The sequence below is a fragment of the Elephantulus edwardii genome, unplaced genomic scaffold (assembly GCF_000299155.1).
Source record: "Elephantulus edwardii isolate Elephantulus edwardi_28Jun2011 unplaced genomic scaffold, EleEdw1.0 scaffold00030, whole genome shotgun sequence".
NCBI classification, from domain to species: domain Eukaryota; kingdom Metazoa; phylum Chordata; class Mammalia; order Macroscelidea; family Macroscelididae; genus Elephantulus; species Elephantulus edwardii.
This window is the reverse complement of record NW_006399780.1, coordinates 13,201,387-13,225,817: the sequence shown is the minus strand read 5'-3', so window position 1 is coordinate 13,225,817 and position 24,431 is coordinate 13,201,387. Positions and strand designations below refer to the sequence as shown.

General features: G+C 43.7%; 1 protein-coding gene across 1 annotated transcript in view; it reads right to left on the bottom strand.

The window, feature by feature from the left end:
* Positions 1-24,431, bottom strand: part of FHL2 (four and a half LIM domains 2) — a 49,943-nt gene that overhangs the window by 2,324 nt on the left and 23,188 nt on the right. The window contains exon 4 of the mRNA XM_006883838.1: positions 8,451-8,625. Coding sequence (XP_006883900.1) covers positions 8,451-8,625 — 175 coding nt within the window. The remainder of the gene's footprint in view (positions 1-8,450; positions 8,626-24,431) is intronic.

The window sequence follows — 24,431 nt, the reverse complement described above, 5'->3', positions numbered from 1 at the left end:
CTAGTAGAAGAGTGTCTATATATATAGTGTTCAGTATTTTATTATGTCTTAGCGTTGTGCAAAAGAAAATAATCTCGACCAGTTCAGACCAGTCCTTTATGGAATGTGAATTCTGAGGCACAGGAACTGTGTTTTTCTGTTGCACAGAGTGACTTGCTACAATCTCTATGGGATGGAAATGATTTACTGTGCAAATGAACCAGAAATTCACGTCTGATTTGGTGATAAGCTTTATATCACTCAGTTTAGTCAACTGGCTGTGAAAACCAAGCTATTATGGAACCCAGTGATTTTATGTGAGGTGTTATACGGTACAATTAAAATCTGCATTTATCGCTTGTACATCACATTCAGCAACTTTATAGCCTGTTTTGTGATGTCTCGTTTCTTAGCTGTTTGTCACTCGGTATCTTTAAACCATTTCTCCAAATAAATTAAGATGGTGAAGAATTGATGCCTTGAGTTGTGGTTTTGGAGAAGAATGCTGACTATCCCATGGAATGCAAAAATATGTCTTGGGAGAGATGCAGTCAGCTTTATCTCATATACTGTGGCATGTTGTTAGAAGGATTCAGTCCTTGGAAAAACATAATGCTGAGAAAGGTAGAGGGTTGGCAAGAAGAAGACCCAATGAGATGGACTGACACAGACAGTAGGGTGGTGGTCTCGAATGTGTCACAGGTGGTGCGGACGGCACAGGATAGAGCAGGATTCAGATCCATTGTTCACAGGGTCTCGTTGCTTTGACCGCATTTAACAGAAGACCAAAACCCTCAACCCAGCTTGGTTTTCAGTTCTTGTTAATTTTTTTTTTTTTTTCCAATAGTATACCTAGAAGAAACTGTGTTGTTGTTGTTGTTTGGGTTTTTGGGGTTTTTTTTGTTTTTTTTTATGAATAGGTGATTCAGTACATAAATGTAAGGGAACATTCTTTGTATAAAGTAGAGTCTATGGAAAAGGAGAATAAGTGGATGAAGACGTGGAAAATACATGAGAGCTCAGAGCCGAGCTCCGTGAGGCCCACAGACTGACTCCCATGACTTCACTTCTACGGTCTAGGGCTGCTCTCTCTGTAAAGAGACAGTTGTACAGTTCTAACAGAGGCTGCACCGCCACAAAGTCCTGAGAGTGCCAACTCAGAACTCACCTAACAAATAGGGAGTGTAAAGTGATGGGTACACACATCAGAATTCAGATGTGGAGTTGGGAAAATTAGGCATATATCACAACTGTCTGATTTGAGGCCAGGTGGAAACATGATAAAATGTTACAGACGACATAGTGCTGGTATCTAGAAACTCATTTTTGGCTCTAATAACAAAGCTAAAGACTGTATTTTAACTGATTTGATGGCTGGTGAAGAGATGTATGTGTGACTCATGGGGACTCTATGCACAATAGCTCTGAACTCTGCTCTATCCTGAGTCAATCTCACTGTCTCTGACACACCTACCCCCATTATCCCAGTTATTGAGGAAATCTATCTCATCCAGAGTCTTCCTCTCCTGCCCTGTCCCTCCACCCTTCCGAGCATGTTATCCTCCAAGAACTGGTCCTTCTGCGTACGTGCCTAAAGTATGTGAGACAGTCTTAAAATTCTTGCCTCCATTGAGCAACTGGGTTTCACTTTCTCCAGGTCAGACCTCTTTATTCTCTTGGCAGTCCATGGTATGTTCAGTACTCTTCTCCAGCACCACAACTCAAAGGCATCGCTTTTTCTTCTGTCATCCTTAGTCATTGTCCAGCTCTCTGATGCATAGCAAATAATTACAAAGCCTATAACCTGGATCAGGTGCACCTTAGTCTCTAGACTGAAAACACTACTTTTTAGAACTCTGGAGAGGTCCCTGACAGCAGATTTTCCTAATGCAATTAATCTTTTGATTTCCTGACTGCTGGTACCAAGAGTGTGGAACTGAGCAAGTTGAAATTGTTAACCCAAATCTCTTGTCCATCTATTATGGTGCTGCCAGTTGGCCCAGTGATGAGAATCTTTGTTGTTGTTTTTTTTTTATGTTGAACTTCAATTCATATTGAAGACTATAGTCCTTGACCATATACAACAAACACTTCAAGTCCTCTTCAGTTTCAGCAAGCAAGGTTGTGTCATCTGCATAATGCGGGTTGTTGATGAGTCAGTCTTCCTCCAATCCTGATGCCACAGTCATCATAAAATCCAGCCTCCTAAGTGATATATTCTGCATATAGACTGAAAAAGTTTGCAGACAGGATGAAGAGATATATACATTCCAGTAATTAGAAATTATATACTCAGATGGTTTTTTTTTTTGGAGCATGTTCTTAACGGATACTTCCAAGACCAGACACATGGCATCACATTCCATTGGTTGTATAAAATATGCTAAGTATGTATGTAGGTGGTGCTATGGGTTGGGACATGTGAAAAAATTCAAAGTGGCAGCACATAGTGATCTTCAGAGGTAGGTATGAGACGTATGGAGTACAATTACTGTTAAGTGCTGCCGAGCTGAGTATGATTCACAGCAACCTTAGGAACAAAAGATCTGAACTCTCTCCTATCCTGTGCCATCCCTATCATGGACACATTTGAGTCCACTACCGCAGATACTGTATCAATCATGTTGGGGTCTTCCTCTCCTTCATGGACCCTCTACCTTTCCAAGTATGACGTTCTTTTCCAAGGAATAACCCTATCTAATAACATGTCCCAATTATGTTGCCTGCTCCTCTACAGCACTTAACAGCAGTAGCATCATTATAGAGAGATCAGCTGGCCCAGTGGACAGAAGGTGATGCTACCAAGCCGAAAGTGGGTGACTTTTAATCCGCGGCCCTCGGGCCTGTCTTTCATTGTTTTTGTTCAGACATTCCTCTAGGTCGTATAGCCCTGGTGTGTCCACTTGTTGTACAGTGGTCACTTGTGGTTGCTGTGAGGCTGAACACTGACACTGATGTGTCAAATGCGTTAATGGCTGGTTACCCCATGCGGAGAGAGAGTGGGGTGGAGCTCCCCGATTAAAACAAGCGTGGAAGGAGGAGTGGCATCCACTTCCATAATAGCTTGCCTCCGGAAACCCTATGAACCTGGAGAGAGGATGAGAGACACCCAAGCGTTGAGGACTCTCCTTCATAGGGTCGCTGTGAGTCTACTTGACAGCATTTAACAACAACAACAACAACCACACAATAACACATCCCAATTATGGATTAATAAATCAGGAAATGAAGAAAATGATGCTAAACAATCAAATTAGTTAATGATGGGAGGATTCTGATATAAGTGATAAAATGACTCTCCAAGGGTTTTTCTTTTTCTTTGTAATCTCTAACCTTCACTCTGATCTCAAAGCCAAGAAATCAAAGGATTCTGCCATGGAATGCAGGGCAATTATAACCCTCATTGAGACCCCAGGCAGGGACACATAAGGGCATTCTTGGTGTGTTTTCGCTAGTTGTCTAACATCAGTTACAGGACTTAAGGAACTGCAAGAATGTCGGGAAATCTCCTTGGCATCGCCAGTGTCAGGTGCACTGCCCACTCATCTAAACAAGTGCCGTTTTCATGTAGGCTCCAGATGGTTGTTAGTTGCTGAGTGGACTTCAACTCATGATGACTCCATGTGCACAGAATAGAAGTGATTCACAGAGTTTTCAAGGCCGTTTGGAAGCAGTTTCTCTGAGTCTGTTTTCTGAGGCACATTAGGATGGCTTCAAACTGTGAGCCTTTTGGTTAACAGTCAAATGTTTAATTAAATGCACTTGAACATCCCAAGACAGGTCACCATTGGTTGTGCTATTATGGGTCACTGAGTCAATTCCAAGTCAGGGAAACCCTGTAGGACAGAGTAGAACTCTTCCATAAGTTCCTAAAGTTGTAATCCTTATGTAGACAGATGTACATCTTTCTCCATGGGGCAAATCACGGGTTTGAACTGCCCATCTTTCTATTAGCACCTGAATTACAGTATGGTCAGTCTTAGTGTTATGTATGTTATAAAATATTTCCAGCAGATGGCAGTAAAGTTCCATCTCCTAGCAGATTCTCTGGATTACACTTTTCTAGCATATGGACTATACAAAATCTGGACAAAAATGTCTTTTTTTTTTTAAAAAAAAAACCATTCAAGTAAGTTAAGTGACTCAAAAAACATCATTCCGCATTAGTGGGAATTAGTTCTTCCTTGAGCCTCCTAAGGAGATCTTGGGTGCATCTGCAAAAGAATCTTTGCAAACGAGATTTGGTGCCCAGTGGTGAGCATTGTGTTTTGTGATGGGACTGATTTCCTGATATACACAATCAAGAAATTGACTTTTGTGGGGTTTGGAGTCAGTGGTTGAGTTATTCACTTAGTGTGTGCCTCTTGTCCTCACAGAACCCTATGGTGATGTTCTTCTGAGCAGCTTTGCATCTTGGGTTGGCTGTAGCACGTTTACAAATAAGCCAATGCAAACGATGATACGATCTAGTGTTTGCTATATTTTATTTATCTTGCACATACCAGGCTTTTACTAGCCACCCTGCCTGTGGTGCTGAACCCATTTCGTTTGCCAGCAGTACTGTCTCTGCCTCATGTATCTATTTAGGAATCCCTGAGTAGTGCAGAAGGGTTTAACATTCTTGAGCAAGTTTGAAAGCTATAGTTCACAGAGAGGTGCTTCCAAAGAAAGGCCTGGAGATCCATTTACAAAAAGAATCACAGGGTACCTGTTACCCAGGGGCGCAGTGAGTTGGAAGTGACTTGTTTTTGCTGGGTGCCATTAAGCTGGCTGTGACTCATCGCCAGCTCACCTAACAGAACAGAACTGTCCCTCAGGTTTCCTAGATGCCAGGGATGCAGTGACTGGGTTAAAATCCACCTCATTCTTTAGGACTACTCCAGTGTGACGCCTACTAAGATCCCTTTCCTAACTTCTGGCTTGTTTCTGTGCTCTTGGCACATGCCCTCATTATAGCGGTACCCGCCTTCCCAATAAAACAACTTTTAGGTTTTACCTAAAACTCTTAATAGCAAAAGAGAGTGAATGCCTATTACTGAGAAAAGGAGGAAAAGGGACTATGGTTAGGAAAACGCCTCTCACCTCAGCTCCCAGAACCATGAAATGTTTTCAAAAGTCTCAAAATTGAGGAAAACTTCATATTCTGCTTGAAGATAAATTTAAGTTTGCTTTCAGCTGAAATGTAAATTATTTCTCTCCCACCTCTTGTGATAAAGCTGTTGCTCTGGGAGAAGTGTACCTTGTCCTTCACACACCCTGGGCAACTGTCAAGTTATTAGAGAAGCAAAAGCATGGCATTGCCGTTTTATTGGCCGTTTGGCTCCAAGGACTCAGCTCTTGGAGGGCGGGGTCTGGGCGTGTTTTATCCTGAGCCTCCACTCAGGCTCAGGCCTGGCAAGGCACCGTGTTCATTTAAGGGGAGCCTTCCAGGTAAAAGGTGGGCCCTGCCCCAGTCACTTAGATGACACCTTCTATCACTCAGATTTTAATCAAGGCTGCCCTTGACCTTGCAAAATCTAATGCAGTCCCTCTGTTCTCTCTACCACCTCATTCTACTGTATAATTTCCATAGCACTGATTTCTCCACCCAGTGAAAGCTCAGTGGGAGCTGTGCCCTTGCTGTGTTGCCCACATTCCACAGGGACCATGACACAAACAGGGACTCAGCAAACTCCTGATGAATTAAAGTGTTCACCCAAATTACAGTCTTGTCCAAAATCACAGACAATACTCATTGGAACTTCTTCCACTGGAGGGAAAAAACCCAAGGAAATGTACATCTCTTGAAAGCTCCAAGGCTTAGTGAACTGGCCCCACAACCTTCTGGGCTCTCACTCCGTGTTCTCCACAGGGAGTTGGTGCAGGGAGTAGTTACCTCCCACCTGAAAGCCTATCTCAGGTTCAGTTCTGGCACGTGTCATAGGGGGACTGAAACTGTTCGTCTCGTGGAGATACTGTGGAAGCGTACATTAGCGCTCTGGTGGGGCTGTCCACAGGGAGTTGCAAACCAAAATGCCGCCCTTCTCTGGCAGTTCCAATCCACAGACTTTCTTCATGGGACACAAATGGGACAACACCGTGTGACTGACAGTCTAAGAAGGCCAATGGAGAGTCCACCATGGGTCAGTTCTGACTTGAAGGCATGAAGAGCGGTAGTACCGGTGCACCACATCTGCTTTGTGATGGGAATGTTTGTGCTATGTTGTTGTGAGGGGCCGTCAAGTTGAGTACGGCTCATAGTGACCTTATGAATAATAAACCTGAACCCCATCCTGTGCCGTCTCTGTCATCTCTGACACACTCAGGTGCATTGTTGCTGTCACTGTGTCGATGCATTTCGCTCAGCATCTCCCTCTCCTTTGCTGACCCCCCTCCACCTTTGCAAACAGGATGTAATTTACCAAGGAATAGCTTCTTCTAGTAACATGCCCAAAGTATGTGAAATGAAGCTTTGGCATCCTTGCCTCCAAGGAGCACTCTAGCACCTTCTCCAAGGCGTATCTTGGAGAAGATCTATCTGTTCTTCTCCCAGCGCATGGGATATCCAGTGCTCTTCTTCAACATCACAACTCAAAGGCATCAATTCTTCTGACATCCTTATACATCGTCCAGTTCTTAGATGCACAGCAAGTGACTGAAAAGACCATGGCCAGAATCCGGTGCACCTGGGCCCTTAAACTGACATTATTGGTCTTGTGTTGCTTGGAGAGGTCCCTGACAGCGGACGTTTCCTATGCAAATACAGCTCCTGATCTGACTGCTGATGTCAAGGGTACTGATTGTGGATCAAAGCAAGATTAAATCATTGACACATTCCATCTTTTCTCCATCTATTATGATGTTGCTTTTGGTCCAGTGGTGAGGATTTTTGTTTTCTTGATGTTGAGTTGCAACATCAAGTTGTGCTCTATGTTTCCTATCACATGACATTTTCTACTAAGGTGTCTAAATTGTACATGTATTTCAGATTCCATTACTGCCCAGTAGAAGAGACTGAAGACCAAGAAATTATCAAATCTTCAGAATAATTTATCTCCTCTGAGGACAGATTTTTTTTTCTCTTCTCTCTCTCCGGTAAACACTATATGAAATGGAAGGTCAAGTCAGGTGAAAAATTTAAAAATCGAGGAGTTGTGACTGTTTTGTATGGCAGTTTATATCTGTGCCAGTCTCTCGACTGATGTTTAAATAATCTCAATGAATCACTATCAGAATAGAATAACCTTGGTGACTTCAGGTTTTTTTCTTCCTACCTTGTCAGAACTGAAATGTAATCTCAATAAGAGATTATAAAAAAACCTTTTAAAAGTCCAAACAAACCAAACACCAATCCTTTCAGACCAGTGAAAAATCAGGACCACAGAATAAGAAAGCTGGAATTTAAAAAACTGTTGATTTTGACTTCCTTTCTGAGAACTGAGACTGTCGAGAAGTTTGGGAATGAGATCAGATACTCCAGCATGGAGAAAACCTATAGCAGTTGTGTCACAGAGCCGAGTACAATTCATAGTAACCCATGAAAAACAGACTGGTCTCTGTTCTTTATGCACCTCCTTATCATCCCTGACGCATGTAAATCCACTGCCACAGATGTATAGATTTCATATAAACACAATGCAAAATTGCACATTGAGATGAAAATACCATTCAGAGAGATACTGCAAAATTAGAGAGACAAACAACAAATGGCTTTCAAACAAAGGAAATTTGCTTTGGCCAGTTGCAAAGTTCAGAACTAAAACTTGATAACTTCCTGTTTGCCATAGTGGGTTATCCTCCTCTTGCTATAGTTTTTAAATTGCTAGTAGTCGAGATTTGAGTTTATTAGTTAAGGTTATAAAGCTATTATTCTGGTCCTAAACGATTCCCTTCTCTAACAAAACAATACAATTTCCCCAAACCAAAGACAAAGTTCTACTTTCACTCTCCTCCCTTAATAAAGAAATTATTATATCCTCAGCACCTGGCCCAGTGTCTTTTGGTTTATGCCTAAGTAGAATGTATCCTCCATGAAGGAAGAGGGCCACACGTACCTCTCCTGGCTTCCTACTTTTTCAATGTCCAACTCCTTAGCATAGTGGTTAGCACATAGGAAGGCATCATGCCCATTTGCTGAAATCATGGAGAGAATATAAATAGAAGAGAAGAAACTTCTGGGGAGATGGAGAGGGCGATGTATTTTAGGAGGAATGCGCAGCAAGTACTTGCTATAATGATTCTGCTGTATAACACACCCTCACCCACCCACATCCAGAGGCAGTGCATAAAGATACAGTCCCTCTGATGAGCTAGCCCATCATCCCTACTGCTGCCACTTAAAGCACTCGGTACAATTCTCTGTGATTCAAGAGACAAATGGGAAATCAGTATGAGTGTCTAGAACAAACAGTGGATCAGTTTACTGTCCCATCTAGGCAAAATGCTGGGTGTCCCTTGATGGTACCACGAATGGGAAAGGTGCATGTTCTGACCTGGCATGATGTTCTTCTTGCACTCATGGCACTTGGAAGAGTACTCATTGGAGTAGCACTCTGTACAGAGCAGCTGGTCCTCCTTGGCGGCAAAGGGCTTGTCCACCAGCGAGTTCTTGCATTGTGAGCAGTGGAAACAGGTCTCATGCCAGTGCCGGTCCTTGTAAGACAAGTCCTGTAGAACCCAAGCCACAAGAGTGAGTGCTCTACTTGTCCACCAGTGGTCACTGTAGCCACACTCACAACAGCCAAAAGGTGCAAACAAAGAAAATGTCCATCAAGAGATGAACGTCACTGTTGTGTGCTGTTGGGTCGGAACTAACCCATAGCTGACCCTCCGGTGGATTTTCAGGGGCAGTAAATTATATGGGAGGAGACTGCCCATCCTTCTCACATGGAGCAGCTGACAGATTCAAACCATGTGCCTTTAGGATTGTAGTACAGTGTCTTGCCACTAGGCCACCAGAGCTCTCAAGATATGAACAGTTAATACAAAATACTGTATATACATATAATTGACTACTCATTGCTTTCAAGTCAGAAGTGACTCATAGCTGACCCTTTAGTAGGTTTTGAGCAGGCTATAAATCGCATGGGAGGAGACTGTCTACCTTTCTCCCATGGAGCCACTGGTGGATTCAAACCTCCAGAGAGGCACAGCATTTGGATTAGCAGTGCAAAGCCCTGCAGAGCTTCCGAATTGAATACTATTCAGCCATAAAGAGAAAGGAAGTCTTGATACTTACTGTCACGTGAAGACCCTTGAAAACCCTTCGGAGTGAACGAAATATATTACAAAAGGACAAATACTGTCTCACTTAGATGTATCACTTATTTTAGTTGTGTTGTTGTTAGGTGCCGTCGAGTCACCTGTGACTCATAGCAACCCTATGTACAACAGTCATAAACCCTGCTCTATCCTGTGCCAATCTTACTGTCTCCGACACACCTACCCCCATGACCCCAGTGACAGAATCAATCGATCTCATCGAGGGACTTCCTCTCTTGCGCTGTCCCTCCACCTTCCCAAGCATAACATCCCTCTCTACAACATGTCCAAAGTATGTCAGGCAAATATATAGAAACCAAAGTTTATCAGTAGCTACTGAGGTCAGAAGGCCAAGGAAAGTAGTGCTATTATTTAGAAAATCAATTTCTGTTCAAGGTGCTGGGAAACTTGGCAATGATTCTAAATAATGGTTGCAAAGCATGATCAATGTCATTGTTATCACTAAGTTATACAACTGGAAAATGCTGAACTGGCAAATACTGTATTACATATTTGTGTGTGTGTGGCAACAAAAAAGCCTACAAAAAAAGAGTGACTTTATCTGATTCTAAATGGGTGCATAGGTACTTTTTGAAGCTCCATCTCACACACTTTGGGCATGCTGCCAGCAGGGACCAGACCTTGGAGAAGGACATCATGCTTGGAAGAGTGGAGGGTCAGCGCAGGAGGGGAAGACACCGGAAGAGATAGATTAACACAGTAACTGGAAGAATATGGGCAGGAGGAGTGTTGGAGATAGTGAAATTGGCTCATGATAGAGCAGAGTTCAGAGCTGATGTTTGTTCATAGGGTCACTAGTAGTTGTAGTTGACTTGACAGCACATAACAACAACACCACCACCACCACATAATAACAAATGGCCTCATGTGTGTCAGAGATGATGAGGATGGCACAGGATAGGACAAAGTTCAGGTCTGTTGTTCACAGGATCATTATGAGACAGACTCAATGGCACCAAACCACAACAAATTCCTGTATAGTCTAATGGCGGGCGTGGAGTACTAACTCTCAGAGCAAACAATGAGTAAAAGGTGTTTAATGCAGTTCACAGGAGCCCTGGGGACACAGCAGCCCGGCTGCTCACTAAAAGTCAGCTGTTGTATGGGAGAGAGATGTAGCATTCAGCTTCCACAAACATCTATAGCCTTAGCACCCGAGGGGGCAGTGCCACCCTGTCCTCCATGGTCGCTGGGTCAGAATCAACTCCACAGCAATGGGTTTGGGTTTTTAGTTTTGAAACTGGAGGTGCTTTTCTCTTAATTTATCTCGGAACAACAGTGTACGTAAGGAAGTGTGTATGTGTGTGTGTGTGTGTGTGTGTGTGATGCTTTTGAAAAACATACACATTCCCCTTAGGTATTACCTACCTAAGGGAAAGTAATGAGAAATCAAGAACATAAAAATTAATCAAAGGCCAAGAGCATGAAAATGACCCAGTGCCTTCCACTCCACAGTCAAGAGAAAAACAGACCTTTGGGAGTCCTCTGGCTCGTTCATGAGGGAGTGAAGTAAAATCACCCACCACCATACTTTGTGATCCCAGTAATGACAGAGATGCCGTGGCCATTAGGCAAATGCAGAGAAGGGGCCACGAGGACCAGGGTGGCTCAGTCTGGTAGAACATGTCAGGAAAACCAGCTCATTCTACCAGCTGAGTGTAGAGGGACCATGAACAGGGCTAAACAAAGTAGAAGAGGTAGGAGAGGGAATGCGGGGCAGAGAAGGAGCATGGGCAATGCTGGAATGTAAGAAAGGACTGTGTACCAGGCTGTGGCAATGCGTGTGAGGCGTGCACTGAGTGCAATGCTGGAGGAGGTGGGGAATGTACACCCAAGTGGGACCACGAAGGATTTTCATGTCGGCAGGAGTTTGAAATTTGTCTTGAAGGTGGTGGTAAGCTGCTAAACTATTTTACATAGTAGAGTAAAATTCTCAGATAGTTGTGTGAAATGGATAAGGAAACGGAACACGGAGAAGGCAAGAGCAGACGTAGAGGGAACATTCAGAAAGCTGTTGCAGAGAAAGGATAGGATGAAGTAACATCAGTTTGAGCTATAAATAGGGAACAGGTGTAAGGTAGAAAACAGAATTCACACTTTTCCTGAGAGAGAGAGACATATGTTCAGGAGAGAAAATGGTTTCTTACTCTATGTTACTATTGTGAACTGAACTGTGAACCCTAAAATAGCTGTTAACTGGGCCATGATTTCCAGTATTGTGTAATTTTCACCTGCTTTTTAAGTCATATTCTTATGCAAGTCTTATCTTTACTTGAGTCAAATAAAAGGAAAAAGAAGTGAATAAAGAAAGAAGGAACCACACTACCAAGAAAGAAAAGCCTGGAGTGACGTGTGTTTCTTATACCTTGGGTACCTGGACTGAGACCCTCCTAGACCTAGGAGGAGACTCATACCAAGACATGCTGGGCCCTAAGAGTGAAAAGAGACAGGGACATTCCCCAGTGCTGACAAAGAGAGAATGCTCTGTCTCTGAAGCTGGCACCCTAAATTTGGACTTCTAGTTGTGGTGGAGAGGAGGACTGAATATACCATGGGCTGCCAAAAGAACAAACAGATATGTCTTGGAAAAAGTACAGCCAGAGTGCTCCTCGGAGGAAAAGATGGTGAAGCTCTGTCTCTCATACTTTGGACATGCTTCTAGAAAAGACTATTCTTTGGAAAGGTGAAGGGTCAACAAAGGAGAAAAAGACCCCCAATGAGATGGACTGACACAGTGACTGTAGCAATGGGCTCAAGTATGTCACAGATGATGAGACTGGTTCAGGTCTGTTGTTCAGAGAATCACTATGGGTCATACTTGACTCTACAGCTCCTAACAACAATTATTTTCCTAAACTATTAGAGATAAGATTTTTGCTTGTGGTATCTCTGTTATAGCAGTATTAGATAACTAAGATACCAGAGATCTTGCTTGAGGATTAATAAGTGATCTTCCCCCATGTCTGCCTTTCAAATGTTGTAATGGCAGTTAAACCCATAATTGATAACCCATAATTGAAAAATAACAGCCAAATTACATAACTAACTTTATATTTTTTTTTCCTATGGAGCTCTGGTGGCCTACTGGTAAGAAGCTATACTGCAAACTCGAAAGCACATGGTTCAAGGCCACCAACTGCTCTGTGGGAGAAAGATGGGCAGTTTCCTTCCATGTGATTAACTGCCTCTGAAAACCTGCCAGAGGGTTATTTCCAACTCTACAGTACACCGTCACAACAACAATCTTCTTTCTTTTTTTCTTTTGTACTCCCATCTTTGACATGAAGCCATCATCCTTTTATTAACGAGGCAGGAGTAGAACTCTTGGCCCTGGCATGGTCTCCTGGCCAGCCCCCAGGTTAAGTGTCCTGAGCACCTCTGTGAAGCGGGTGCTCATAGAGACTGCCATCAAGAATGTCCTCCTCAAACTATCATAGCTACCAAAACCTATGCAGATGCTGGAGTTACCCTCCGTATTGATGTGAGAACACCTCTTGGACCTCACCAGAAAGTACTAAAAACACCAAATGAATCCTGAAACCAAACTAGAACAAACAGTTCTCTTGAAATACTTGTGTGATTGTTTTTTTCCAGGGCCTTGAACCAAACAAAATCACTTGATTCGGTAATCGTTTTGAACATTTTGTTTCCACTCAAATTAATTTTCAGAATTATGAATATAGAAATACTTAGAACATAATTGAGAGGCTGTGGGCACAGGCAGGTGTATGACTGCGTTGTACAGCAAGGGGTTTTGTGCTGACCTTTCCAAACATTTCTGTTAGAAGCTTCCTTAACAGAATGTCTGGAAGTAGGACAGTTGCTGATGCTAGCTAATAAGGAATAAACACAAGAATTTTCTAAACACACAACTAAATGAACTCGTTTCCACGAGCCTAATTCTGACTAGAATCCCAGGATGCATTAGGATCTCTCAGGAGGCTCTTCCAAACTAACCAAAAGGTTAATAGTTCAAACCCACCTAGCAGTTCCAGAGGAGAAACAATCTGGAAATCTGTTTCAGTCGAAACTACAACTAAGAAAACACTACAGAACAGTTCTAACCTGTATCACGTAGGGTTCTCTCCTAAATCACAAATCACCCACAAAACAAAAGGAACATAAAAAGGAAATTTTAATACATTGTGTCATTCGGTGCCATGGAGTCAATTATGACTCAAGGCAACCCTATAAACAACAAACCTAAACCCTGTCCTATCCTGTGCCATCTTCAAATGCCTTTGAGCTGTGGTGCTGGAGAAGGGTACTGAATGTACCCTGGACTGCCAGGAAAACAAACAGATTCATCTTGGAGAGGATTAAACCAAGCTACCCCTTGGAGGCAAGGATTCTGGGGCTTCGTCTGACATACTTTGGACATGTTGCCAGGAGGGACGGGTCCTTGGAGAGGGACATCATGCTTGGGAGGGTGGAGGGACAACGCAGGAGGGGAAGACCCTCTATGAGATGGATCGATTCAGTGACTGGGGTAATCGGGATGGGTGTGTCAGAGGCAGTGCGGTTGGCGCAGGATAGAGCAGGGTTTAGGGCTGTTGTGCATAGGGTCGCTATGAGTCGGAAACGACTCGACGGCACATAACAACAACAAACCTTGCCGGCACCGTGATCTCTGCTATGAGTCTATTGTTACCATCACTGTGACTGTACATCCTGTGGGGAGTCTTCCTCTCTCTCTGATCCTCCACCTTCCCCAGCATGATGTCTTTTTCCAAGGACCTGCCCCTCTACAGCAGGTAAAACAAACAGCTCCAGACAATTTTATGATTTTAGCTGGATTCCCTCTGCGCAGAACTGGTCGCCTCTCAAAGCACTGCTATTGTGGAAAAGCAGCAGGCTGTTTTCCATGCTCGGTGAGCCTCCGCCTGAATAAGACGGGAAAGGCAGAAAGGGCGGAGGGTGCAGAAGCAAGAAATGTCAGAGACTTGCTTCTTTAACGGTGGTTTATTTTTACATCTTAGCTACTCTGCCCAAACACTGAGGGAGTTTTTCTTTTGCTTTTCAAGGAGAGGAGCAAACGGGCCGGAGTGGGGGGGGGGGGTGTTGTGCGGGGAGAAGGGTGCAACAATGAATGAATGGAATCCCACCAAAATCTCTGTAGATGTTCATTGAAATGAAAAATAAACAACCTAAATTAAAAAAAAAAAAAAAGAAAGCAGGCATCACATAGAGAGAGGTGAAAGGCATTCCAGAATAGAGAAGATAAAGAAAACACACCTTCAAAGAAATTTTACTTCAGGACCTGGCTTTAAGAAAAAAAAAATGTAGAAACAGCCTCTAAGAAGAACATCGTGAGAGGTAAACCACAAGGATTTCACCCCCGGCTCTGGTCCTGGTTAGTTAGTTCTCAAAGGGAAGGGCAGCAGAATGCTGCAATTGGACAGTCATGGAAAAACTGACTTGAGAAGTCTCTGTTCCCTTAGTTTACAGGAAAAAAAAAATTCATGTGTATCAGAAACACTGCAGAAATCCACTTCTCCCCTCAAGTTAACATTTCTCACATGAGAACACTCTAGCTGCTGCTGAGGACTGATCTGTGTGGCACAGAATGCCAACACTTGAGGATGTCCCTCTAAACCGGGGTACTATCTACATGTGAAGTCCCTGAGTGGTTCCAACGATTAGGGCACTCTGTTGTTAACCAAAAGGCTGGAGATTCAAGCCTATCCATCTGTGACTTGGAATAAAGGCCAGGTAATGTACTTCCCAAAAAACCCAGACCCTAAAAAATCCCCTGGTCTGACACACAAACAGTCTCCATGGTAACTGGTTACTGGTATATGTATGTTGTTGGCTGACCAAAATAATCAGACTCTCGATCTTTTGGAGCACTATAGATAATCTCATCCTTTTAACCCTGTCACTCCTAAGGTGGCTTTTGCTATTGAGAGATTTCCTTCTCCCAACGTGCCTGCTGGTTCTCACAGGTGACCTCGTCTGCATCCAAGTGGGTGTTCCAAGTGCCAGGGTCACCTCAGCTTCTGCTGAAATCTGCTGACTTGCTGCTTCAGGCTAGTGTGAAGCTGAAGCCTTCAAATGTTTCTGCTTCAAGACTCTCCTCTCAGGACAGCACTCTAGGGTGTAGAGAGATTAATCCATCCTAAAAATTATGAAACAAAACTCCTCCTACAGGTGCCTTTTCAAATGACTACAGTCTAATTAATCTCAACATGCATTTCCTGGGGTCCTCTTAACTTACCAGTGCAGTTTCTCTTTCAGTCTTTCTCAATCTTTCTACATCTTTTCTTCCCCCTCTGTCTTTGTACATCTCTTTTTCACACACACCTCAAAATGCAATTGTTTCTGAATTGTGTCTTCTAGGGGGGTTGATAATTCTCAGAATTTTCTGACTTTTCTGTTACTTTCCCTCAAGATTAACACTCAATCTAACACCAGGCTCTTGTATTTTAATATAAAACAAAAATATTTCTTAAACAAGCAGCTCACACTACTACTGATGTTGGTCTCAATGGGAATAGAATTGGCCCACCACCACCAGCTGCAGGCAGGTAGTAATGACCTTTATGGTCCAGTAACATCTGGGCAACGTGCTGGCAGGCAGGCTGTGAAGAGGGGGTTGATGTCACACACACCATATCTGCCACGTCAATCTGCCCAGCACCCCTCTTGGATTCCAGCAACATGACTTAAACAAACACCATACATATTTCATCTACTTAGTGGTTAAAGTCAAGGGCTCCAAACACAGACTGCCTGGATTTAAGCCCTGGCTCTGCCATTTACCAGCCATCAGACCTTGGACAAGTTACTCTACCTTCCTGGCTTCTGATTTCTCATCTACAAAATAGGAACAGCAGTACTTACTATTGGCTCTGGAGGCTGAAAGAGTTAATTAACGAGCGTCTATATACAGTCCCTGATGTATTATAATTGCTCAATTACTGCCGGCATTCGCAATTACTCAGATCATGGCTATTGTTGAGAACAGTTACTTCAAATAGGCTCCGGCAGAAACTACATTTGCTCATCAAGACAATGACTGACATTGCTGTTGAGTTGGAATCGACTCATAGCTGACCCTCCAGTGGATTTTCAGAGGCTGTAACTCACACAGGAGTAGACAGCCCATCTTTCTCCCTCAAAGCAGCTGGTAGATTCGAACCACCTGCCTTTGGGTTGGCATCATAACTCTTTACCTAAGCCACGAGAGGTCTCTCCCTATACTTATTAATAGTATCATTTAGATTTCTGTCATCCCAAAACTTCAATGCTAATGGTTGCTGCTGCTTGATTGCCTTCATGAGCATGACTCATAGCGACCCTTTAAACAAAAGGCCTGAAGCCCCTCTATAACTATCGACATTTATCAAAGTTCATAGAGTTTCTGAAGGCATGTTGTTTAGGAAGTGGATGCCACTCCTGCTTCCAAACCTGTCATAGTATGTTATGTGCCACTGAGTTGCCTGCGATGTATAGTGACCCTATGTACAGCAGCTCTGACCCCTTCCCTGTCCTGAGCCAGTCTCACTAATTCTGGCACACCAACCCCCATCGTCCCAGTTACTGACATCAATCCATCTTACCCGGGGTCTCCCTCTCCTGCACTGTCTGTCCACCCTTTCGAGCATGATGTCCTTCTCCAAGGATCGATCTCAATGCTAATAGCTCTGACATTCTCCATTTGTTTCACGAATCAAAGTCAAACTCACAGGCACTGGGTCGATTCCAGCTCATAGTGACCCTTTAATGGGTTTCTGATGCTGGGAATCTTAAACAGGAGTAGACAGCTCTTCTCTCTTCCGAGGAACAGCCAATGGTTCACACTGCTGGGGAGGTACAGGCTTTTGCTCAACAGGGCTGAGCTGCCAGAGCTCCTTTCTGTTTCATGTAATTTTTTGTGTCTTCAAAGAGGTTTTGAATCGATTCCCCACTCCACCCCCAGATTCTGCTTCATCTACTTCAAGGCATACAATAAGCCTGTAAGGTTTTATTCTTCTTTTACTCGACGAACAAATCTAACAAAGATGCAAACAACTCAGCTCCATATTCTGCAACCTCTCTGCTGGTCTTTTGCCATTAGCAATCTAACAGAACCAAACTGTGCTCCTATATTTTTGACACGACACTTCAGCCTCTTTATAAGGTGCTCCCACCCATTTTCTCAGCTTCATCTTCTGCAATTGTGCCCCCATCCCCACTTTCTGCGTGGGTTCCCTCTTTCACACTTCCCTGCCCAAGCTGCTCTTGGTTCAGAATGGCGTTTCTCCCTCCTCGCTAAGATGCAAGAATAAATGCAGTTTAAAAGAAACAGTTCCTGTGGAGTCAGATCCAACTTACGCTTCCCAGGGTTTTTAGTGGTTGATTTTTTTTTTTAAGTCAATTAATTGCCAGGCCCTTCTTCTGAGGTGCCTGGATGCACTTGAATTTTCATGAGCAATGGAGTGTGTTAACCATTTGCACCGCTCAGGGATTATATGCTCTGTCAAGTTTCTCCCAGCCTGAAGTGATGTTTGCTAAAGGGCTTCCTACACAGGGAAGCAACTATGTCAGAAATCTCTCTCAGAATCACATATGAAGAAAGTATTTGTCCACTGCACACATATCTAAATAATTACGCTATTGGGTTTCCATATAATTGTCTTTCTATGACTCCAGATTTACGCTTGCTTTAGAAGTTTGAGTTAAGTTAATAAAGGCACATGAGCTCCTTCTTCCTGGACTCACTTCTTAGGAAAAGTCCACAATAAGTAGGAAGTGAGGAAAGATTTTGTGGCAAGAGGATGGTAACTAAATACTGCCAGTTTTTCTTCCCCTGAGCATACTTGGACCTCTGGCAAACATGATAATCTCCCCTGAGTCTCACTGGGGGGCAGAGGGTGTGTGTATGTCAGGATTTTAGCCACATGATTCCCTGAAGTTTGTTTAAATCTGTTGGGAAATGCTACAAAAAAGCCAAGAAGCCAGATTACAATTGTTAAGCCCCTGTGCCTGAGTTTCATATATGCTCTGAATATTTTCTGCAAAAGACTTGGTGATAATGTGCTCTTTCCATTTTGATTGTTTAAGCAGATTTTTCATTCCAAGTGTTAATATGTGGCTGGAGGTAAGGTAAGGTTCAGATCTGTTGTTTATCAGTTTGCTATGAGTTGCTGTGGATTTGATGGCATTTAAAAAACAACAAAGTCTTGTCTGACTTATTTTTGTGGTTTGTTAATTATCCCATGCTAGTCATAAAAGTGAGCTCCGGTGCCTTAGTGGAAGGGAGATGTGCTGCCAAATCCAAAGGCATGTGGTTCGAATCCACCAGCTGCTCCATGGAAGAAAGACTGACAATCTCTTCTCGAGAAGGTTACTGCACCTGAGAATCTACTGCAGAGTCAGCTAGGCAGCTCTGGTGGCCCAAAGGTAAGGAGCTGTGCTGCCAACCCAAAGGCATGTGGTTCAAATCCACCAGCTAATTCTGACAGAAAGATGCACAGTCTCCTGTCATGTGATTTAGAGCCTCTGAAAAACTGTTAGGTCAGCTAGGAGCTGGCTCTGACCTAATGGCACACACTAACAGGGTCGCAAAAGTGAGTGTAACAGCTGTACAAAGGCCCCAGCTCAAACTCAAACTCACTTTCATCGGGTTCATTCTGACTCACAGTGACCTTTGTTGGGATTCCCAGGCTTCCCAGCTCTCACACAGAGACACCAGTGGACCCGCAACACCAAGGACGCCCACCCGGCCTTCTGCCACCAGGGTTCCTAATGAGGCCCCAAAGCCACAGAAACACAGCTATCTTGATAGACTTCCAAGAACTTTATCTTTCCTAAAAATATCCTAGTTTTAAAGTCTTCTGGAGAGAGTGAGTGAGTGGAAAAGGGGAAAAATACTTGCACATCTCAGAAAAAAAAAGAAATAGTCAACACTAATCTTGCGCTCACAGAAATGTCATAAATTGCAGTAAAATGTTGATAAACATGTAAGATTAGGTCCAAATACTTCCTTTCAGATTTTATGGGTTTTTTTTCCATTTCAGAAATCTTCCTAATATGGCAAGTGCTTGTTACTCGGCTCCAAATGCGGCTCTTGTTGGGATCTGAGGAGAATAGCTGAGCCATGAAATCAAGGAAGTGGCCTGGAGGGCCTCTGGCTAACTGAAGGGGACCTGAATTGTCTCAGAATGATGTCGCTGGTGCTCACATGACCTGAGGCAGCAAAGTTACCTCTTCTCTTCACACTATTCTACCTGAGTTTGGAGAAGTCCAACTTCTGATTCCACAAAACCAACAATGTCTCAATTCTATAGGGTTTTACTTGCTAACTGATATTTCAGTGTCATTTTGAAAAGCTAGTTTGTACTTTGGGATTCTCAAGTTAACACACTGACGACTGTGTATTCTGTCCAAACCAAAATTAATATCCAGAAGAATGGACAACAGCGGGAAGGACAGCTCTCACTTTTTGTCAGGTACTATGCATGTGCTCTGTCTAGGTTAGTTCACCTAAACCTCAGCAGATCTGTGAGCTCAGTAACCCCTTTTTACTGGCCTGGAAACTAAGGCTTGTAGGTGGTATAACTGCTCATGATCACGCAGCTAACTGGGGGTGGAGAGACATTCAAATCCAGGCAGACTGGCTCCAGAGTCCTGCCTCTTCCCACACTTCAGTGCTGCGGAATATTTTGCTTTTCTTTTGGCAAGTCTGTGAAAACCCACTGGAGAGGTGGCTCCGAGTCAGTTCCGACTTGGTGGCACTGCATTGAGTCTCTGGAACACATCCATTGCCACCTGAAGGTGCCCAGGAGAGAGGAAGAGGCCTTTTATTGAACATCCATCGATGACAGAGGCCAGGCAGATATCCCTTATCAGGACTGAGCACTAACTGCTCCAGTGTGCTCCTCAGACACAAAGACTGTGAAACTTCGTCTCTCACACTTTTGGTATCAGAAGGGACTAGTTTTTGGAAAAAAGACATTATCTTGGGAAAGGTGGAGGATCAGAGAATGAGAGGAAGATCCTCAAGAAGGTACAGAGACTGGAACAAGGGGGCTCGAGCCTGTCAGATGAGGATGACGTAGTGTAGAGCAAGGTTCAGATTAATGGATGTCACCGGAGACTATAAGCTGTATGTAGGTGACTGGACAGCACCTAACAGCCACCACCACCAACGGAGTCACTGAGAAGGAATCCCAGAAGAGGCTGCCAAGTGCAGCGGAGCCCTTCAGTGAAGAACACCGCATGGGGAATACCACATCTAGGTTCACGTTCCTGTCCTTGTAGCTCTGGGCAAGATCTCCAGGCTCCTCAAGTTATGCCTCACTGGCTGCTTTCACAACATGTAAGAATGAAGTTTCTACCTACTGGGGTTTTATGAGGACTTTAGGTCAAGCAATGAAGGCATTTATACGCTGATGGAAGCAAAGGAATTGCCCAATATGTGGTAACTTCTATGACTATTCTTGGAAGCTATTCTGTGAATGTTCATTTTAGATCAGGAAATGGCCTGTCTTCTAGTACTATTTCTCCCCCCGCCCCCTTCACATCTGCTCTAGTGGAATGCTGGTCTGATGGACTGGCATGGCTCACCAAGCCATCAAAAAACTCAACATCATTGATGGTTGAGTCAGAGCCAACTCATAGCTCACTCTCCAGTAGACTGTGTACCTTTTCCCCAAGGAACTAATTGTGGATTCACACCACCAGAGAGGCATGGCCTTTGGGTTAGTAGCATGACTCTCTAAGGACTCCTCAACCAGAAATCCCTCACAGAGCCACAGAAGAGTAAACGTCTGTGCTATAGAGGACTAGACGGTGTAACAGGTCACGTTTATATACCCTTGCTTGGTCTGTTGTAAGATGCCACTGAATTGGAACCAAGCCACTGCTGACCCTCCAGCAGGTTTTCAGAGGCTATAAATACCACGGAAGGAGACTGCCCATCTTTGTCCTGCAGAAGAGTTGGTAGATTTGAACCTCATGCCCCAGGGTTGGCAGCACAACTCCTTACCACCCATAGGCTACCACATCTCACCAAATGACTTGGTAGAACTATATTTTAAAAAGTGCTCCCACTACCAAGAAGACAGGACAGTTAAATATGCAGATAAGGTACATGGCACCTACCTGGGGATGGAAGAGAAAATAAGGTATATGGACTCTAACTAGGGATCTAGTCAGTTTGCCATTCTGCTGGAAAGGGAGGTGGAAAGGGGATAACACCACCATTAAGAAGGAAGAGTGTAAAGCACACTCTTTGGATCCAAGGTCTCTGTATGGAGAACATCCTCCTAAAAAGCTGTTAATAGCAGAGAGCAAATGAGATGAGAAGACAGGTGTAAGATGAGGCCCACAGAGCAAGACTGCTACAGCAGGCAGGCCACGCCATGGACACAGCAAGCTGAGCTCCTTCAACAGGGAGGCTGCTGGCAGAAGAGGGTGCCTCCAGGCACTTGTGGGAAGGCTTGCCAATCCACAAAACTGACAAGAGCCCCTCTGGGCATGAGAGCACCTCTGGGCACTTCCTGGTTAGCCAAGGAACTCTGCACCATTTGTATCCTGAGTAGTTTCTGGTCTTCAATTGTAACTAGTCATTTCCCTAATAAGCTTTGTAAGCATGAACATTTTGATTTTTGTGTGGCCACTGCTACGAGTGGCCAAGCCCAGCAGAAGAGGTGAGGATGGTGAGAGGATGGCTGGTGTCAGAATTGGTGAAAATTCTGGAGAAAGGAGGCATGTCTGTCTATGCCCGACAGGATTCAGCCTTGGGCTATTGTTGGTGGTTCTGTCTTTCCCTCATGAAGTCAGAGGGAGTCTTCATGTAATCAATCTTTATACCTCTCTCCTCACACACACACACACAAAAAATCAAACCAATACAAAACAAAAACCCCAGCTGCCACTGAGGAGATTCAGACTCATGATGGTCCTCTGGGTGCGGTGCAGAACTGCTCCAGCAGGTTTTCAAACCTCCTGGAAACCGATCATCAGGCTCTTTTTCTAACATGCTACTGTGGGTTTGAACCACCAACCTTTTAGTTAGTAAGAGATCACTTAACTGTCTGCAAAACATGCTCTTTTTCTAACATGTCACTTTGGGTTTGAACTACCAACCTTTTAGTTAGTAATAGATCACTTAACTTTCTGCAAAACCGAAGACATGTGACATGTTATATGCACAGTACTAATGGCCACCTCTGGAGTTAGGGGCCAACATATCTTGACTTTTTTGAATTTGTGAAGCCCATAATTTAGGTCAACACATGCAGTAAAACATCTGCAATCAGCCTAAAAAAATATTTTGCTACCATCCACAGATATCCAAGAAAATGTCAAGGGCATGGTAATGCCTTAAGATTTTATTTGTGTTACCTATTTTCAATTATTCTACTGGCCAACGAGATTAGTAGTTATTGCCTTTTGAAATCACTGCATTTTTCTCACTTCCTAGGAAGAAGGGGTTTAAGCGAGGGACTTCACAGAAGGAGTGTTCATACATAGATAAACAGACTTTGAAAATAAGCAAGTTCTGAAGTCTTGTCTGTCTGCTTTGAAAAAGCTAGTCAATAACCTCTTAATTATCCAAAAATTGCCATGTTGTTGCATATCGCTGAGTGAGAATCAACTCATAGCTGACCCTCCATCAGGTATTCAGAGGCTGCAAATCAGATGGGAGGAGACTGCCCATCTTTCTCCCTCAGAAGAGCTGATGGATTTGAACTGTGTGTCTTTGGAGTGGCAGCACAATTCTTTACCACTACGCCACCAGAGCTCCCTAAATTGCCATAGGCTTCCCAGTATTTTAAATGTAACACATACACATATCCTTCAGGGAGAAGGGAGTAGGGCCCACAGTGACTGTGCTATAATAAGAAATAAGAATGGCAACCAGATTGGCCAGCTCAGTTGCTCTACCAAATGTCCCGCCTGCCAGGACTTCTTTCTTCATTTCTTCAAATAACAAGAACATTTTGTTCTATGATTGCTCTTTCTCCAAAATCTACTACATAATTATTCACAAATCAACCCATATGTTCAAAAGCCCCAAATGGTAAAGTCTAACTTGGATTCAAAATCTCTTTGGGTTCTAAGATGTAGAAAATCATATGGCGTGAAGTAAAACCCCACATATCATAAACCACAAATCAGGGTTTAAAAGTTCAGCGTGATTGCCTCCTCCTGACTTTGCAGCAGCCTTGTTGATTTTGGCCCATTCTGGGGGATTCTTATTTGTTTGCTCTTCAAGTATCTGCCAAAGAATGACTTGTTTCAAGAGTTTTTCCACTAAATCATATTGGAGAACTAAATAATGGTGGTGGTGGTGGTTGTGTACCGAGTTGGAACTGACCCATTGCTGACCTCCTGCAGGTTTTCAGAGGCAGTTAATTGCACAGAAGCTGGTGGATTTGAAGCATGTCTCTCTCATACTGCAGCACAGTTTCTTACCACTAGGCGACCAGGGCTCCCAGTTTCAGGTTTTTTAAATTCAGCCACTGGTCAACAATGTTTGCTGTTATTGTTACGTGCCATTGAGTTGGATTTGACTCATAGCTGACCCTCAGATGGGTTTTCAGAGGCTGTAAATTGCACGGGAGGAAACTGCTTGGCCTTTGGCACAGCTGGATTCAAACCCTCTGCCTTTGGATTGGCAATGCCATTCCCTACCCACTAGAATATGTGAGCACCCTGGTCAAGAATGGACGCAAACAGCCAAAAGCTTGTCTTTCTCAAAGTAGTATTGTAATGTCTTGCTTGAGTGCTTTTTCTCCCATGTTTAAAAAAGACAGTTAAGACTCCTAGCAACTTGTGGTGTGAGCCCAGTGATGGTGCCCTCCCTAACGTTTCCAGTGGCTAATTTTATGGGAGTATGTGGTTGTACCTTTCTTGCTGGTAGACAACTGGTGGATTCAAATGACCAGCCATTCATTTCAGTCAGTAGCTGACCACCCAGATGTCTTTGTCACCCTGAGGCTCCCTTCTCGGGGCATTTTACAGAAGAAAATAGGAAACTATTCAGAAGGAAAAGGCAAGTCTGTAGTTTACAGTAATATCAGCAGCTATTCTGAACGTCCTATCTCCATACCTTTTCAACCTATATGCAGAACAGATTATCCGGGAGGCTGGGCTCTATGAAGAGAAATGTGGGGTCAAGATTGGTGGACGATTTATCAACAATCTGCGTTATGCAGATGACACAACCCTGCTTGCTGAAACTGAGGAGGACCTGAAGC